General features: G+C 41.9%; 1 protein-coding gene across 5 annotated transcripts; it reads left to right on the top strand.

Annotated features, from left to right (window-relative positions):
• The first annotated feature begins 23 nt into the window (after window positions 1-23).
• nt5c2a (5'-nucleotidase, cytosolic IIa) lies at window positions 24-16,559 on the top strand. Of its 5 annotated transcripts, none has more exons than XM_086163817.1 (19): window positions 24-80; window positions 2,228-2,363; window positions 3,491-3,529; window positions 6,024-6,097; window positions 6,375-6,492; window positions 6,581-6,676; window positions 7,227-7,318; window positions 7,731-7,788; window positions 7,951-8,044; window positions 8,117-8,170; window positions 8,365-8,448; window positions 8,784-8,825; window positions 9,039-9,146; window positions 9,603-9,669; window positions 9,977-10,147; window positions 10,415-10,466; window positions 11,191-11,251; window positions 12,036-12,212; window positions 15,727-16,559. In XM_086163817.1, the coding sequence occupies exons 2-19, from the start codon at window positions 2,263-2,265 to the stop codon at window positions 15,955-15,957; spliced, it is 1,719 nt and encodes a 572-aa protein (XP_086019943.1). In that variant the 5' UTR covers window positions 24-80; window positions 2,228-2,262; the 3' UTR covers window positions 15,958-16,559. The 5 variants fall into 5 exon arrangements, with proteins under 5 accessions (XP_086019943.1, XP_086019959.1, XP_086019951.1 ...); XM_086163825.1 differs by having other exon boundaries at window positions 57-90; XM_086163809.1 differs by lacking the exon at window positions 24-80 and adding an exon at window positions 130-353.
• The last annotated feature ends 1,564 nt before the right edge of the window (window positions 16,560-18,123 follow it).

The raw sequence follows: 18,123 nt of genomic DNA on the forward strand, positions 1-18,123 counted from the left end.
CAGGGGGCGCTGATGCGCCGGAACTTTTGATTCGATCCCGCGAGACAACAAGAGAGGAAGACGAGAATCTCGTCCTCAGGGTGAGTACCGGTTAGTCTTCAATCTCAATTTTATTTGTTATTAGCACACCTGCAGGAAAACACTATTTCTTTGGTTATCCTCTCTTTAAAACACCCTTGTTTCCGTTGGGAAGATGAGCTAGATTTTTACAGCAGACGAGTGACTTTTTTTTAAATGTTTTTTAATGTATACGTTTATTTTTATTTTGCTTTATATATTTTGTTGCTAGGTGAGAACAGACGCTTTGTGAGTAAGTTAACGGCGTCGATGTTGGATTTCGGCGATGGACTGAGGTTAGCATGTTAGCTTAGCCTAGCCCAGCTGTTTGTTTCTTTTTTAGGGGGCGGGGGGAACATATGACAGATGATATGTACATACAGGCTGGCACTAAAGGTATAAATAAAATAAAAAAAATCAGTGGCAGTTGGAATCGAGAAAGTATGTTAAGTATGGGATGTTTCAAATGTTAAATGTGTAAATGAGTTCACTTCCCCCTCCCTTCCGTGGGAGGGGAGACGCAAGTTAAAAGAAAAACAAACGGAATTGACATTTAAAGCTAGAAATGTGAGATTGATATCTTTATTAATAGCATTTTATTTATTTGTTTTTAATAACTGCATAAATTGAAAAAGATGAGACGTGTCAGAGTTGTAACTTGGCCGTGTGGTCACGGAGAGAACAGCAGTCACACTATTTGAAGCTGAAAACATTCCTGAAAGGTTAAACATCGTTTACATCTTTGGATAATATTCCCTTTAGTAAATAGAAACACTTTTACTAAAGGGGACGCACATCACTTTGTCCATTTGGCAGTGAAACTGTTTTGCACTTATTGTAAGCGATTGTGCTTCTTTGTAAAATCGCAAATCTAAGTGATAATGAATTTATTTCTTTCATTGCTGTGTTTCATTTAAAGAATGGTTTCATATCCATGAATCCCAAAGAGGCACTGCAGGGCACGTCGCCAGGAAATGTTCATTCTCCAAAATATAAGGATGAGAATTCCTGTTACTAGACCGCCCAATAAATATTTGACAGTGGAAGTAAACCAACAAAATCCTTTAGTTAGTGTTTCAGAACTTTTCTTGTCATTACACAGAGTGCAAAGAAGTTTTGAGATGGCAGCTCTCGTGGTCAGTGGAATCAAAACAGACAAAAACAAGCTTAAAAAGCAGGACAAAACACAACAATAACTGGCTGGTACCTGGGTTAGAGATATAAGACAGAAAAAAAGAAGACCACAAACGTAAAATGAATATAAAAAGCATATATAGGGATAAATACATAGACAGAAAAAAGTAAGGAAGTGGAAAGTGGAAAAAGTTTATTGCAGTGTACTGGATGTGAGGTTCTCTGGGGTAAAAACAGTTTCTCAATCCGTTTGTTTTTACCTTCATTGTCTTAAACCGCCTCCGTGATAGCAACAGTTGGAGTAGCTGGTGTCCGGGGCTCACCATCACAAGTGATGGTGAACCATCATTTTTTGGGCGGCGTTTATGGTGTACGGGCTCTATCGTGCAGCAATAAAAGGACATTAGCGGTTGCAAATATTAACGTTATACTCAGACACTGCAGTCGCTGAGAGAAGAAAGTGCACAGAGATATTAACCATGCATGAAATAAGAAGATAGCACCGGAATTTGTCAAAAATAAAGTCGATTACGTTTTCCTTTATTGGTTACCTCTAAAATGGGAAATGATAGGAAGAGATAGGCCCCTCAAAGTGGAAATTCAGTCATTTAGTTCTCTGTCCATTCTCAGTGAATGGCTTGTACTCTAGTATTTTCTCAGGCGTTTGAAGAAAACTGCTTTACTACTTCTTGCAATTCAACTTAAGTTGAAGAGGTTTTCACGTATAAGTAGCATCCAATTTCTTATTTGTCATACATCCCAAGCTGTCTGGAGGCATTCAAGTCTAAGAATAATTGAAGATTTAAAAATATCTATCTTACCTCCTTTGGTAATGTGGGATCAGTGAGACCTAATTCATTATTTAAAAAATTGAATTTTTGTAAAGCCACCATAAGGTAATTTTGTTGAAAAGAAAAAGGAACTACTCAATAAGGAGGATAAGGAGGACAGTCTGAGTTTTAATCGCCTTAAAGTCTAAATAGAATAATTGGATCCTTTTCTTCTTTTTATGTGTGGATTTGGATCTCACTGGAAGCTCTTGCTCCCCATGAACGATTTTAACAACTGAGGATGACGACTTCTTGGAGTGACCGTCTGCAGAACTATGCCGACCTCCCGGCCAACATGGACCGCGTCGCCATGAAGAAGTATCGACGCGAAGCTCACCACAGGTACCAACAGTGCCAGTCACTCTTTGGTGTATTCGACATTTGTGGTGGATATTGAGTTATACTATATAATAACAGCATTTGTTTTTCATAAAACAGCCTTCAGAAGTAACTTGACACTGACACACAAATAGGTTGGATTAACAAGGAATTGGGTAAAAACATGTCACGGTGGCTTTTACCTCACGTCCACTGCAGCCACTTTCACCTGTTGAGCCATTAGAAGTAAAGGAGAAACAAAATGATCAGCTCCTGTTGGCTTGCACTTAAAAATTGTTCTTGTCTTCCTTCATATCCTGTTCAAACTGCCTGGCAACCAGGCAAATCCGCTGAGCTGCTGTGTCGTGTATCTCTCAAGTCCCGTCTACCCCACCACCACACAAACACATTCCCACGCATGTGTTTATCCCAATTTTTGTCAGGTTTACAAAACACACCAGTATCACTCAGTCTAAAACAAGAAGTGTCCGGCACCGGCCAGATGGTTCCTTCTGCAATAGTGGATGAGACGACCTGTTTTTTTTTTTTTTTTAATGAAAAAAACTTATGTTTTCTAGATATCCAATAGTAAGCAACATTTATCATTATCCTTGCTGCTCTGTTCTGCTGTTTGTTATTCTACTTAAGGGTCGGTTTTGCCCGTTGAATTTCCCCGCGGAGCGTTTGACTCGGACCATTTTGACAACCACTGGAAGTCTGAAGCTGACGGAGACTAGACCTTTTCAGCTTGGTATTTTGCAAGACTAGTCCAGACCAACTTTGTCAACAACTTTGAGTGATCAGGTTACCCGGGTACAACTCCCACGTTCAGATCTGGCTTCACTGTCACGCCTTTGAGAGGCGGCATTTAGGATCACATTCACTTGTGAAATGGGTCAAGCATGGCAACATTCATATCCTCTTTCTTCTTTTCACGTTGAAACCAATCTACTCAATTGCAGAACTGCATTGACTTATTATGATTACATTTAATATCTTGTAGAACCTAAAATCCCATAGTGGTAATAGAGTATCTAACCTAATGAAAACTTTAAGAGGGACAGTGTCCACCAGATGTGAAGCATGGGATCGGTGATAGAAACAGCGGCGTGAGTTCATTGATAATACTACATTTGTCCTCTGTCACAAAGCTTTCCAAAGGATCTGGCTCAAAACCATCCTGCGATGAGGTATGCCGTCCTTTCGTTCTTCAAACAAAAGCACAACACACTGATACATCCATGATGTTCTCTGAGTCTCCGTTCGACTGTCATGGAAAGGCCTCCGTTTTGATACCCGGCTGGGTTTCTCCATGCGGAAGCTGCAGTTCTTTCTTAATATGAGCTACTCTTGGTTGTGATTCTTTAATCTTTCCACCGACATCCTTCCCTCCCATCCCTGTGTTTACTTGGTCCTACCATCCTTCCCCGCTGCCATGCTTAGCATCATCTCCACGCTCCAGACCAGAGTGTCGTCTGCTCTTGTGTGTGACCGGAGGAAAGCTGCCGGAGCTTTTGCCTCTGGAGGTATCGAGCCAATAGACCGCTTCACAAAACTGATAGATATACAGCGTTAGACGTATACAGCCTTTTTTTTTCTTAACACTCGATCCTTCCAATAGCAGTTTGAATTGTATTCAAACTACTAAATAAGTAGGAGTTTCATCATTTTTATGTCACTGTTGACTTGTTACTCGGCTACTAAATTAGGCTCCCGGGTCCTTTGGCTCTATCAAATAAACCATAACAACTGTGACATGAAATGAAGAGTACACGATAAATTGTATGGACAATGTTAATTTTTTCATCCCTTGGAAACCATGATGTATGTTTTTCACGATTTCCACGATAAAACAACCAAACAAAGTACTGCTCAATAAAAATTGCTATTTTTTGGTTAAACTGGAATCTAATAATTTCAATAATTATTCTTTGCTATGTACGATTTTTGTAAAAATTGTTATATACGCTGTCCAGTTACTTTAGCCCATCTTAAAAAAGTGACACAGTAATGCAATATCTGCCCGTAGAAGGTAAAAATGCTTTAGTGTCAGCTTTCATTCTGCACTGGACAGATGATCTGGTCTGTTAGCAACATATAAAGTTCCCAGTCTGGCCTGACATTATTTGTTCAATTGCATTAATTGGGGTCTATTGATTTTAACAACTTGAACAATAAGGTATCGAAATTGCATCCATCTGAGTAGAAAATGGGTAAGTCATCAGCAAGTCAAAAGCACCGGCCATCATCTTGTAACCAGCAGAGATGCATGCCTGCTGCTCTGATTCATTACATTATTTTGTTTGCTTTTTCTCCACTGTCAATATTTATGAATCAGTCCACCAAACCCAGCTTTCCATTCATCAAACTCTACCCTGATGTACTAGCATATAGAGTATAGAGGTAAATAAAGCCCTTCTGCTCTTTGGGTCGACTTACATCTCTAACGTAAGTCTGATTATTTGTAACTGATTAGTTGTTAACCATGGATCTGTAAGTAATCAATAAGGTGTGTCGCAGTTTCAACACTTCATTGAAAATGGTAGGTTTTAGATACTCACAAGAAGGGCCGCTCTTCTTCCAGTCGTTAAATTCTCTGCTTTTTTTATACCTTATGGGAGAATATTTTTCCTTTTCACAGCCATCAACAGTGTATTATGTACTCGATATTCATTGCCTGCTGGAAAACACTTCTGCTTCACCTCTCTGTTGTAGCGATGTATCGGAGCATAAAAACATAACCGTCTTCTCTGTAGTTATTTGTGGACATACATTGTCGCATGCAAATTCAAGAGTAACAAGACATCCTGTTCCATTTGATGTGTATTTTTATGGTTAGTGAACAGTAAGTTGCAGTCTGAGAACGGAGTTTGAATGTACATTCGATGCCTTGGACTGAACACCAATGCAAGTTATATAAAACTGTCATAAAAATATATTGACCTAGTTTATCATTGTGTTATATAGATGGCATGAATGACTTTTCCTCCCTTCTCGGACTCCTCAAAAGCACGTAAAGGCCAGCATTTCGGCTCGTGCTGCTTAGCCTAAAGGAAAAATGCAAATGCTCCCTGACGAGCATACAAACAAGCCCAGGTAGGATGTGCAGTGCTCATAAGATAAGATAAGATAAGAACAACTTTATTAATCCCAAAGGAAATTGTTGTGCCAGAGTTACTGAAAATATAACAGTAATAAATAATAAAAAGAAAAAGGCAGAATTAGAAATAAAAATAAACTATAAACTATAAAGTGTCTTAGTGAAACTATAAAGTGTCTTAGTAAACAAGTGATAAAACTATAAGTGTCTTAGCAACAAGTGAGGTAAGGAGTGCACAATAGTATGATAAAAGGAAAAATTGTAGTGTAGCTGTTATGAAATGAAATATTGCACAGTTCTGAATATGCAGAAACACAGTGATATCTACGTCATGTTGTCAAAGAATCACAACATGTGAATTATTGTAATTAATCTTGATAGCTCATTAAGGTCAACACTTGTGTTTTTAAAAAACAAGATATTTTTGTCTTTTTAGTGACGTAGCATCTTGACATGTAACTCCATTTGAATCACAAATTTGGAAAATCCCGACATCCCAAGTAATAATTGATGTGCTAAATCACGTGCGCTACCAGCTACAATGCGCTGAGTTACACTGACCACATGTTGTTTTACTCTTCTAGAGTGTTTGTCAACCGGAGCTTAGCAATGGAGAAGATCAAGTGTTTTGGTTTTGATATGGATTACACTTTGGCAGGTACGTTTATTCACCAGGGTCTGCATGCATGTGTCGCCATGCAAATGTCCAATTTCAGTTTGATGTTTAAAATAAAGTCTTGCCCCTTTGACAACGGAAAACCATTGTAATGTCATTGAGGAAATGAAAAAAAAAGTATCAGTCTTAACGATTGCTGCAATAGTGTTGAGGAAAGTATGGATTTCCATCAAGGCTCGCGAGTGTGCCTTGGGATAAGGACCTTTTCTGTTCTCTTGCTAAGACGTCTAGTGACTTGTGTATATCTGTGTTTGTGAAGTGTATAAATCTCCAGAGTACGAGTCACTGGGCTTCGACTTGACAGTGGAGCGTCTGGTGTCCATCGGTTACCCACAAGAGCTGCTCAACTTTGTCTATGACCCCTCCTTCCCCACCAGGTTATTCCAGAATGCCTAAACTAAGACCATTTTTTTTTTTTTTTTGCCATAAGCCACAGAGGTGATAACCGTGTGTACTCTCACACAGGGGTCTGGTGTTTGACACCATGTATGGCAACTTGCTTAAAGTGGACGCCTATGGAAATATCCTGGTGTGTGTGCATGGCTTCAACTTCCTGAAAGGGTGAGCGCTCACAGTCTGAACAGAACATCATGAAACTCCAGTCCATCTCACTGTCCGCACCTGCACTATTGCTATTAACTCTCACCCTATCATTTAAGAACTATCCCACTTATCTTGTGCAGCGTTTTACACAGTGAAGCAGTGCATTGAGATATTTGCGTTGTTTATTTTAAACTAAAAGCGATGCTCTTTAATTCCATATATCCCATTTTCAGATATTGTTAGAACTGCCTATTTGGAGTAAAAAGTTAAAAGCCTCCTTCTTGAAGGATATCGGTGATCAATTAACAAGCTGTAAATTTGTATAACATCAAGCTATGTTGAAAAATCCAAATTAGAAGACAAATATGTAGACTAGAATAAGGTTTGTAATAAATGATGATAAACAACTCATTTTAGTATTCAAATGAATGGATCGAGCAGTTGATTGAGTCGCTATTATAACCAGTTCACATGAGTGTCCGCTTGAAAGTCGGAGATATGGACGAAGACAAGTGCACTTCCTCTCTGGCGACACCTGTTCACCCTCTGATCCTTTATGTCTGCACAGTCCTGACATCCGAGAGATGTACCCCAACAAATTTATTCAACGTGGAGACACAGACCGCTTCTACATCCTCAACACTCTCTTCAACCTACCTGGTAAATATTTTAAAGCCAAATGCAAGCGATCCCATGACAGCAAATTCTAGAACACTACATGAAAAGAGGGCAGGATACTGGAAGATATTTGGTGTGTCTGCAGGATGCATGAGGCTGCTGGAACAATTTTATCTGTAATGTGACTCACATACCGACCCGGTTAAATGTATGGCTGCCCTTTCAAAGAACTTCAAACTATTTATACATTATACTTGCCCCAGAGTGGCTGGACATTAATCTTTTAGTTGAAACATTAATTTATATAAAGGCATTTGTGTATACTGAGTACACATAATATAAGCTGCATTCTATTTTACGACTGCTTGTAAATAAATGGATCAAATTATGGCTAAAATTGTCAAGGCTTTGCCTGTGGTTCTATGTGTTTTAATATGCCAGTCCTCTTTTGCAGAAACCTACCTTTTTGCCTGCCTGGTTGATTTCTTCAGTAACTGTTGCAGATACACAAGGTACCACATGCTCACTGTGTTATCCCTTCACCTGTGTGGAGCTCAGCGGCAAAAATGTATTTTTTTTTTTTGTTCGTCATGAAAAGGGTGTACTTGTGAACGAAGCCGCAAATCCGTGATATGACAATTCTTACTTTCGCATGTTTTTCTTTTTGTCTGCAGTTGTGAGACAGGCTTCAAAGATGGCGACCTTTTCATGTCCTATAAAAGTATGTTTCAGGATGTCAGAGATGCTGTGGACTGGGTCCACTTTAAGGTAGACGAAGTCGCCTTTTTTTGGCCTCATCCATCCTTCGTCAATAAATCCTTTTGCTTTCATTTTTCAAAGGGTTCCCTAAAAGAAAAGACAGTTGAAAACCTGGAGAAGTATGTCGTAAAGGATGTAAGTAAGATATTACATATTAAAAATGTCATTATTATGTGGATCGGCTGATCTAGTGTTTGTTGTTGGTTTTACCTATTACGTATTTGACTGAATTTATTATAACTATAAGGATAGATACGCATGTAGTTACATGTGAAGGTATAGTTTTACAACATTTGCCGTTTATCGCTTTGTGTTTTTCTTCTTCCAAGCCGAAGCTTCCTCTCCTCCTCAGCCGCATGAATGAAGTTGCTAAAGTATTTCTGGCAACCAACAGTGATTACCAATACACAGAGGTGAGATAAACCTTCGGACGCAGACCATAATCTCATCGTGCTTTTACTTCAGTCCATTGACAGGTAACATCTGACATGTGTATGCCCACTGTGTGTAAAGTTGTTTTTTTTTTGTTGCATATAAGGAATCAGAAGTCAGTCAGCTGCATATTTCTATGTGTGTAAAGCCAGCATGTAGTTGTTCCCTGTTACTGTTGATCGCTGTCACAAACAGGGCAGCGTGTTGGCGCAGCGGCGAGCGCTGCCACCTCCTGGTTCGGTGGAAAGTTTGAGCGTGTTGTCTTCCCTCCATATTCTCTGCTAATCAAGAATCCTTTGCTTCTGTTTTATTTCAGAAAATCATGACCTATTTGTTTGATTTCCTTCACGGTCCAAAGGTAAGGCATTCTTTTCATTGCTGTGTGCCGATGTCAAGAATATTGAACTACACCCCTATATCGCATATCACCGAATATATAAAAACACAAACACATATTTCCTCTATAAAATATATATATATATATATATGTGTGTGTGTGTGTGTGTGTGTGTGTGTGTGTGTGTGTGTGTGTGTGTGTGTGTGTGTGTGTGTGCCTGCATGTGGTTTGTAGCCAGGAACACCCCACAGATCCTGGCAGTCCTACTTTGACTTGATCCTTGTTGATGCCCGCAAACCTGTGTTCTTTGGAGAGGGAACGGTGCTGCGACAAGTTGACACTGTAAGTGTGAGCCACCCTTGGAGCCACGTGCACAATCTTTCACTCTTCCCCACGAGCTTTTGTTTGCTTCTAATCAATACATGTCAACATGTGTCCTCCTGCAAGATTTCAATCTTGATTTGTTGGTTTTATTGAAACCAGTCCAGTCATTTTCTTTGCAACTCATGAATTATTTTTGGGTTTTGTCGCGTTTTATTGTTGAAGAAAAACCACAGATTGTCTTTGATTTAGAAACTGAGTCCGTCACATGAGATGCTGCACTCTCATTGTCGACTGATGGGATTGTAGATGTGAGTCACTTAACGCTTTTCAGGATGGCTAACTCCTCATATCAACATACTACTTATAGCAGTGCATTACGCTACTATTCCCAGTGCATTTAAGCTGTCACTGAACTGGCTTGACAATTATAACCCCCCCCAAAATCTTACTTCTGGTTTTTGATTTTTATTCCAGACCACGGGGCGTCTGAAGATTGGCACATACACAGGACCCCTTCAGCATGGCATCGTGTACTCTGGAGGTAAATAACTCGAGCAGTCTTGCCAATTTGTTGCTCGACTCTGTATTGGGAACCGGAATTCTGATGTTCCTTTTGCAGGTGATTTGTTAGCCGTCCTAGGTTTCCCATATTTCTCCTATTAGTTCTTTTAGTCATCGTACTTATTTACCGCAAATGCATTGTTTACCCTGAAGCAGGATTGGTTAATAGCTAGTTCTCTGAAAATAATAAATGAGAATAGAGTTGGAGAAAATGGTTCCAGTTATAGACTTTTTGTGGCGTTTCGTAGTGTTTATCCCGATCGTTTTGTCCTCGATTGCGCTCACAGGTTCGTCAGACATCGTGTGCGACTTGTTAGGGGCAAAAGGGAAAGACATCATCTACATCGGAGACCACATCTTCGGCGACATACTAAAATCCAAGAAGCGTCAGGGCTGGAGGACGTTCCTGGTGATCCCTGAGCTGGCCCAAGAGCTGCACGTTTGGACCGACAAGAGCTGTGAGGCCGCTCACATTGACACTCGTGCAAAGATAGCCGTTCTAAAACCAGTCTTATAGCTCTCGCCTTCCCAGTAAGACTATTTCAGACATGGCATTATTTGACATGACGACCAATTTTCGGGGTCAGAAATTAAGTTAATGTTTCAGTTTTTCAAGAATCCAGGTTTGATTTAGGAGTTTCACCAACTTAAGGACGTTTGACTCAAACCGAGAATATCACTATGCCGTCTGTTGTAATGAATTGAAGGAACTTTGTGTTTTTCAGCCATATTTGATGAGCTTCAGTCTCTCGACTGCTTCCTCGCCGAACTCTACAAGTGAGTCTGTGGAATTGTTTTGGTTCCAAAGCAGCCGTTCTGGTCGCGAGATCCATCCATTGCTCCTCTCAAAGCATATGTTGTCATTACTTGACATTACATTACAGTCATTTAGCAGACGCTTTAATCCAAAGTGACTTACAAGAAGTAAGAAGTCGTCTCGTACAGAAACCTGTTTCCCTGTACAGTGAAATTCCTAAAAAAGCTAGCATAGAAAACGTTTCTCTATCCGTCTTGAGAATCTGGTTTCCATCCACATCACATCCGTTGACACGGCTTCGTGGGAGTCGGGCTTATTGTGTTTTACATCATGCCTGCAGTGGCTCAGGAAGTCTGTTAAAATACCACCATGATATAGTTACCGTTTTACCTTGTCAGACGTAACCAAATGACAAGTAGTCATCACTAGAAGTCACTGTAGTAAAATACACACAATTGTAGCATACAATCGGTGACAAGAAACTTTTAAAAAAAGATATATATATTTTTCATCTAAGGCATACAGTGGATGGAGAGTGGAGTAAAACAAAAAAATGGAGCTGCCAAATTCTAAATTTGAAAAATGAGTTGTAATCCTCAGAAGGGTTCTGTATTCTTATTCAAATAAGAATTCCCTGTTTTTTCCCGTCCTGAGGCTCGTGAAGTGTACATTTTTGCCTTCTCCCTCAAATTTTGCTCGCTGCGATCATTGATGTCATATTGTTGATTCTTTCCTCTCCTTCAGGAATCTGGACAGCAGCAGCAATGAGAGGCCAGATATCAGCTCGCTGCAGAGACAAATTAAGGTACAATATTGATCAACACAAAGCAAGAATCTGGTAAAAACACATCGACGGTTACGTGAGATGGATCATGATTTATGTCGAGCAGCTTCGGACGTCACCTCGTAGAGGCTTTGTATTTGAAACGATCCAAAGCACTTTAAAAAAAGTCAAGTCACTTCAATGGTTTGGAGTGTGAGGCTTAAGAGGATGGAGGTCTTTGTATGTCGTCAGCTGTGTTTTGAAAAGCAGATGCATTTGTGCAGCCACACGCTAGTTTCTTTGTATGTTGCTAGACAATCTTCCCATCCTCTTTGTCATCATAACAGCAATGATGCATTTTGCAGGCAAGCAGGGCTCAGTAGAAGACGACCGAATCATTGGGTTACGTCTTGAAAAGAAAACCTGAAATATTTCTCGTGCCGATGAGAGATAAAGACGTGGAAATGCTCGTCCTTGACGCGTCTGGATCCGAACATGCCTTGTACAAATCCTCAAACCTGTGTGCGTCGTGGTCTAAGATCTAAAACTGACTTCAGACCCTCGCCCTTCTTACTGACTGGAAAATACCCCGAATGTCTGACTTTCTCCTTTGTTTCGCAGGAAGTGATTTCCTTCCGAAAGAATGCCGATATTGTCTCTTGTGAGGCTGCGAATGCGGTCTTCGGTTTAAGCAGGACAGAGTGGCGACAAACACACCCAATATACCTTTGTTTGTTTGTTTTCCTGCTCCCCTGTCATTTCATGTACCGACTCATTTTTTATTTACATTTGACAGTAAAAGGTAATGTTGGCGTTTCCCTCACAGAAAGTGACCCACGACATGGATATGTGCTACGGTATGATGGGAAGCTTGTTCCGCAGCGGATCCCGTCAGACTCTGTTTGCATCCCAGGTGATGCGCTACGCCGACCTTTATGCCGCCTCTTTCATCAACCTGCTCTACTACCCCTTCAGCTACCTGTTCCGTGCCGCCCACGTCCTGGTGAGCCGTTATTCCTTTCATTAGCACTGGGGTTTCAAGGATTCAGTGGGGTTTTTGTCAAATGCCTAGTCTGACACGGGTCCTGAACGTTAAAACAATGGTTTTTTTTTTTTTTATGTATCGGATCACATAAATAACAGTTTGCAAGATTTGTGTGACTGAAATACTTGACTTTACCTGTATGGGAAAACAAATACTGTATCTTCTCTTCTTCTTCTTCTTTCGGCTTTTCCCTTCAGGTGTCGCCACAGGGAGTCAACTTTCTCCATCTCACCCTATTCTCTGGATCCTCCTCTCTCACACCAACTACCTTCATATCTTCTCTCACGACGTCCATAAATCTTCTCTTTGGTCTTCCTCCAGACCTCTTGCCTGGCAGCTCCAATTCCAGCATCCGTCTACCAATATATTCTCTATCCCTCCTCTGTCCATGACCCAACCATCTCAGTCTGGCTTCTCTGACCTTCTCTCCAAAACATCTAACATGTGCCGTTCCTCTGATAGACTCATTCCTGATCCTCTCCATCCTGGTCACTCCCAAAGAGAACCTCAACATCTTCATCTCTGCAACCTCTAGTTCTGCCTGCTGTCTTTTGGTCATTGGAACAGTTTCTAGTCCAAACATCATTGCTGGTTTCACCACTGTCTTGTACACCTTTCCTTTTATTCTGGCTGATGTTCTTCTATCTCTTGGTACCCCTGACACTTTTCTCCACCCATTCCAACCTGCTTGGACTCGTCTCTTCACCTCTTTTCCACACTCTCCTACGCTCTGGACTGTTGACCCCAAGTACCTGAAATCCTCCAGCTTCTTGATCTCCACTCCCTGTAGCCTCACCGTTCCACCCGAGTTCCTCTCATTCACACACATATATTCTGTCTTGCTGCGACTAACTTTCATTCCTCTCCTTTCCAGAGCATACCTCCACCTCTCTAGATTTTCCTCTACCTGTTGTCTGCTCTCACTACAGATCACAATGTCATCCTCAAACATCATGGTCCATGGGGATTCCTGTCTAACCTCATCTGTCAGCCTATCCATCACCATTGCGAGCAAGAAGGGGCTCAGAGCTGATCCCTGATGGAGTCCCACCTCCACCTTGAACTTCTCTGTTACCCTTATAGCACACCGTACCAGTGTCTCACAGCGAGCATACATGTCCTGCACCAGTCTAACATACTTCTCTGCCACTCCAGACTTCCTCATACAATACCAGAGCTCCTCTCTTGGCACCCTGTCATATGCTTTTTCTAGGTCTACAAAAACGCAATGCAACTCCCTCTGGCCTTCTCTGTACTTTTCTATTAGCATTCTCAACGCAAATACTGCATCTGTAGTACTCTTTCTAGGCATGAAGCCATACTGCTGTTCACAAATGCTGACTTCTGCTCTCAGTCTAGTTTCCACTACTCTCTCCCATAACTTCATTGTATGGCTCATCAACTTAATCCCTCTATAGTTGCCACAATTCTGCACATCCCCTTTATTCTTAAAAATAGGCACCATCACACTTTGTCTCCATTCTTCAGGCATCTTCTCACTCTCTAAGATCCTGTTGAATAATCTAGTCAGGAAATCTACCGCTGCCTCTCCTAGACACTTCCACACCTCCACAGGTATATCATCAGGACCAACTGCTTTTCCACTCTTCATCCTCTTCAATGCCTTCCTCACTTCACTTTTACTAATTTTTGCTACTTTGTGGTCTACAATAGTCACCTCTTCTACTCTTGCCTCTCTTTCATTTTCCACATTCATCAGCTCTTCAAAGTACTCTTTCCATCTTCCCATCACTCTTCTAGCATCTGTCAATACATTTCCCTCTCTGTCCTTTATCACCCGGACCTGTTGTACATCCTTTCCATCTTTATCTCTCTGTTTCGCCAACCTGTATAGATCATTCTCACCCTCCTTACTATCCAACCGAGCATACAAGTCATCATAAGCCCTTTGTTTTGCCTTTGCTACCTCTATCTTTACCTTTCGCCGCACCTCCCTGAACTCCTGTCTGTTCTCTTCAGCCCTCTCAGTATCCCACTTCTTTTTCGCTAACCGCTTTCTCTGTATACACTCCTGCACTTCCTCATTCCACCACCAAGTCTCCTTATCTACTTTCCTTCCAGATGACACACCAAGTACTCTTCTACCTGTCTCCCTGATAACACTAGCTGTTGTTGTCCAATCATCTGGAAGCTCACCCTGACCACCCAGACCCTTTCTCAACTCCTCCCTGAAAACCATGCAACACTCCTCCCTTTTCAGCTTCTACCATTTTGTCCTTTGTTCTGCCTTTGTCCTCTTCATCTTCCTTGTCACCAGAGTCATCCTACAAACCACCATCCTATGCTGTCTGGCTACACTCTCACCTACAACTACTTTGCAGTCACAGATCTCTTACAGGTTACCCCGTCTATACAAAATGTAGTCTACCTGCGTGCTCCTACCTCCACTCTTATAAGTTACCCTATGTTCCTGTTTTTTCTGGAAAAAGGTGTTCACTACAGACATTTCCATCCTTTTTGCAAAATCTACCACCATCTGTCCCTCTGCATTCCTATCCTGGATACCAAATCTGCCCATCACTTCTTCATCCCCTCTATTGCCTTCACCGACATGTCCATTGAAGTCTGCACCAATGACCACTCTCTCATTTCTGGGAATATTCTGCATCACTTCATCCAACTCATTCCAGAACTTCTCCTTCTCTTCAGATTCACATCCCACCTGCGGGGCATAGCCACTAACAACATTGAGCATCACACCTTCAATTTCCAGTTTCAGACTCAGAAGTCTATCTGACATTCTTTTCATCTCTAGGACGCTCCTAACAAACTCCTCCTTCAAGATAACTCCTACTCCATTTCTCTTCTTGTCAGTACCATAATAGTACAACTTAAAGCCTGCTCCTAAGCTTCTAGCCTTACTACCTTTCCACCTGGTCTCCTGGACACACAGTATATCCACCTTCCTTCTCTGCATCATGTCCACCAACTCTCTACCTTTTCCTGTCATAGTCCCAATATTCAGAGTCCCTACTCTCAGTCCCAGACTCTTTCCTTTCCTCCTCTCTCTCTGTTTCCGAACACGCACTCCTCCTCTTCTTCTTGTTCTTGTTCTTCGACCCACAGTAGCCCAATTTCCATTAGTACCCTGTAGGTCATCAGTACCAATGGCGGTCGTTGTTAACCCGGTCCGCGACCGATCCGGTATGGTATAGTTTTGGTTGACTCGCATATTTGGTTTTGGCAAAAGTTTTACGCCGGATGCCCTTCCTGACGCAACCCTCTGCATTTATCCGGGCTTGGGACCGGCACAGGGAGACACTGCTCCGTGTCCCCCCAAGGCAGGCTTGGAGAGGCTCGGGCCAGTGCCGCCCTGAGGCTGCATTGGTACCCTGTCATATACTGTCATATGCAAAACAAATACTGTATATTTGAGGGTTTTATTTTTTCTATCTTTCACAATGTTATCTATACTCAACTGCTTCTCACACGATTGATATTCAAACTCCAGATGCCGCACGAGTCCACAGTGGAGCACAGCCACGTCAACATCATCGACTCAGAGTCGCCTTTGGCCACAAGAAACCGCCAAGACCTGGACCTGAAAGAGGTGGACAGTAAACGACACCAGCTGACCCGGTCCATCAGCGAGATCCAGCCGCCCCACTTCTTCCCTCAGGCCCCGCAGGAGATCACTCACTGCCACGACGAGGACGACGACGAGGAGGACGAGGAGGAGTAGGAGGCGGAGGAGCTCTCGTGTCACAGTAACCTATCTTCCACTGGGCTTTTCTCTCTTTACCGGGCAGTTGGTGTGCGGGAGCCGTTACCGGACGCCGTTTGCTCAGGACGGCGCCCCCTCGCACCCCCTCGCGCCCCGTCGGCATGACGACAGTAACCCGTTTATAGAGAACGTGGGTTGTTGTTTGCGAGAACTCTTGCCCGTGGAACCATTTGGCAACTTTTGGTCATTTCATCAGCAGATTCGCGGTTCTTTATAACACATGGCGTCTTATAAAGATTTCCAAAATACTGAAGGACCCTAAAGTTCATGAGCACCATTTCTTTTTCTCTGTTGATCTTTGCTTCATGTGAAATATGTACAACTCACAAATGACTGTCTTGCATAGTGTGCACTAAATTTGATTTTTGTCTTTTTTTTTTTTTGAAGTTTAATAGCAATGTATTATCATCTGGAAATTTCTTTCTGTCCCGTATACTTTGCTACCTTGCACATCTGGAAAGGCTCACTGTAAAAACCCCGCAATGATATAACCGTACCATCAATACTTTGTTTACGGAACAAAAATAAACGGTTTGTGCGTTATTTTTAAAACATCTAAACGACCTGGTAAGTGTATTTTTTGTTTCATTTCAAATCCAAACATAAATAAACGGTTTGTGCGTTATTTTTAAAACATCTAAATGACCTGGTAAGTGTATTTTTTGTTTCATTTCAAATCCTAAGCATAACATTCAGAAGGCCTGAAAAGGATTAAGGGGGGTCTAAGGATCTTGTGACTTTTGCATCTCGTGAAACCTCTATCAATACGTCGTCCCCCTCTATGAAAGTTCGGTAGATCCCACGAATGTAATTTTCTCAAACCTTGCACTTGAATCTGCTAACTTTTACTGCTTAGCAAGTAAACCTGGACGTCAAGCAGAAGATGTGAGGCAAAATCATCAGATCCTTTTCGAGAAGCGGTGAGATTTGGTGAGCTTCAAGTCCAACACGTGGTGATGATTGAGTGACAGTGTTTTGATATATTTAAAGGAAGAATTTCCTTTGTCTCTTATCTATTTCGATTTAGCGGTTAGAGCTTCTGCCTCACAGCGAGAAGGTCCCTGGTTCGATCCTCCCTCTCTCTGTGGAATCTCCATTTTCTCCCCACGTCTGGTAGGTGTCTTCAGGGCCTCTACCGTTTCCCCCCCACGTGCCAAAACATGCAGTAGGTTCACGCACGTGCACACGTTCAAACGTGCCATGAAGGAGGAGGATTCGGCATCTCGGCCTCAGGGACGCCGTCAGGGCCGAGCAGCTGTCTGGCCGAGCCGGCGTGTTTCCATTTGCTCCTTATCTCGGGGCGGCTTTGACACACCGCTAAGGTGTATCTGCGTTGAACCGAGCCGCGTGTCTTTTTCATGAAACGCACTGCTCAGCCGGACACCCCCGCCCTCAAGGAGGTTTAAGGATGCAGTTTATCATGTGTATTTTATCAAATCCACCTCATCCTTGAACAACGTACCGCAGCCTTCATGTCGCTGCCAACACGTCGCTTCTCTTTCTTTGTGGATTTCATGAGCCTTCTAAAACCTTGAACACGTTAACTCCCCATCACCTCATAGTTTAAAATATCTACGATAGTTTAATTATAAGGGAACAAAAAGAAATAATGCAAATATACAGTAGAAAGTAGCAAATAAATACAGTGTTGAAGTCTTGGAACGGGACCTTTTTTTCTTTGTTCTTCCATTTTCGTACATTCTAGGAACGACGGTGCATGGAAAATATCCGCAATTCTGCCTTCTGAGCGAGCGTGGTTGTATCACTGCAACTTCTCTCATTCCCCAATTTATTAAGTCAGAAAACTCAGCGGGCTGTCGAAGGTGAGGAATTATTAAAAGCAACGGATTTCGGCAAAACAAAAAAATGTCTGCAAATGAAGGTCTACACATCTCAGCTGTTACTAAGCTCATAAACGAATTTGTTCATTGGTAATCATAATCAGTGCTGATTTTTTTATCACGAACAGTCTTCTTGACAATTCAGTGTTCTCTTAATGCCAAGTGGTAAAATATAGTGAAATAAATGTTTCTTCTTCCCCCCCAACTCAGTTATGCTGCCTGTCCCTCTGTTCAAAGCTGCAGAGCTGCAGCCACCGCTTCACCCGAACAGGTGGAGTAAAAT

Source organism: Fistularia commersonii, chromosome 2 (genome assembly GCF_037954325.1).
Source record: "Fistularia commersonii isolate RoL2024-O1a breed Wild chromosome 2, RoL_Fcom_v1.0, whole genome shotgun sequence".
NCBI lineage: Eukaryota > Metazoa > Chordata > Actinopteri > Syngnathiformes > Fistulariidae > Fistularia > Fistularia commersonii.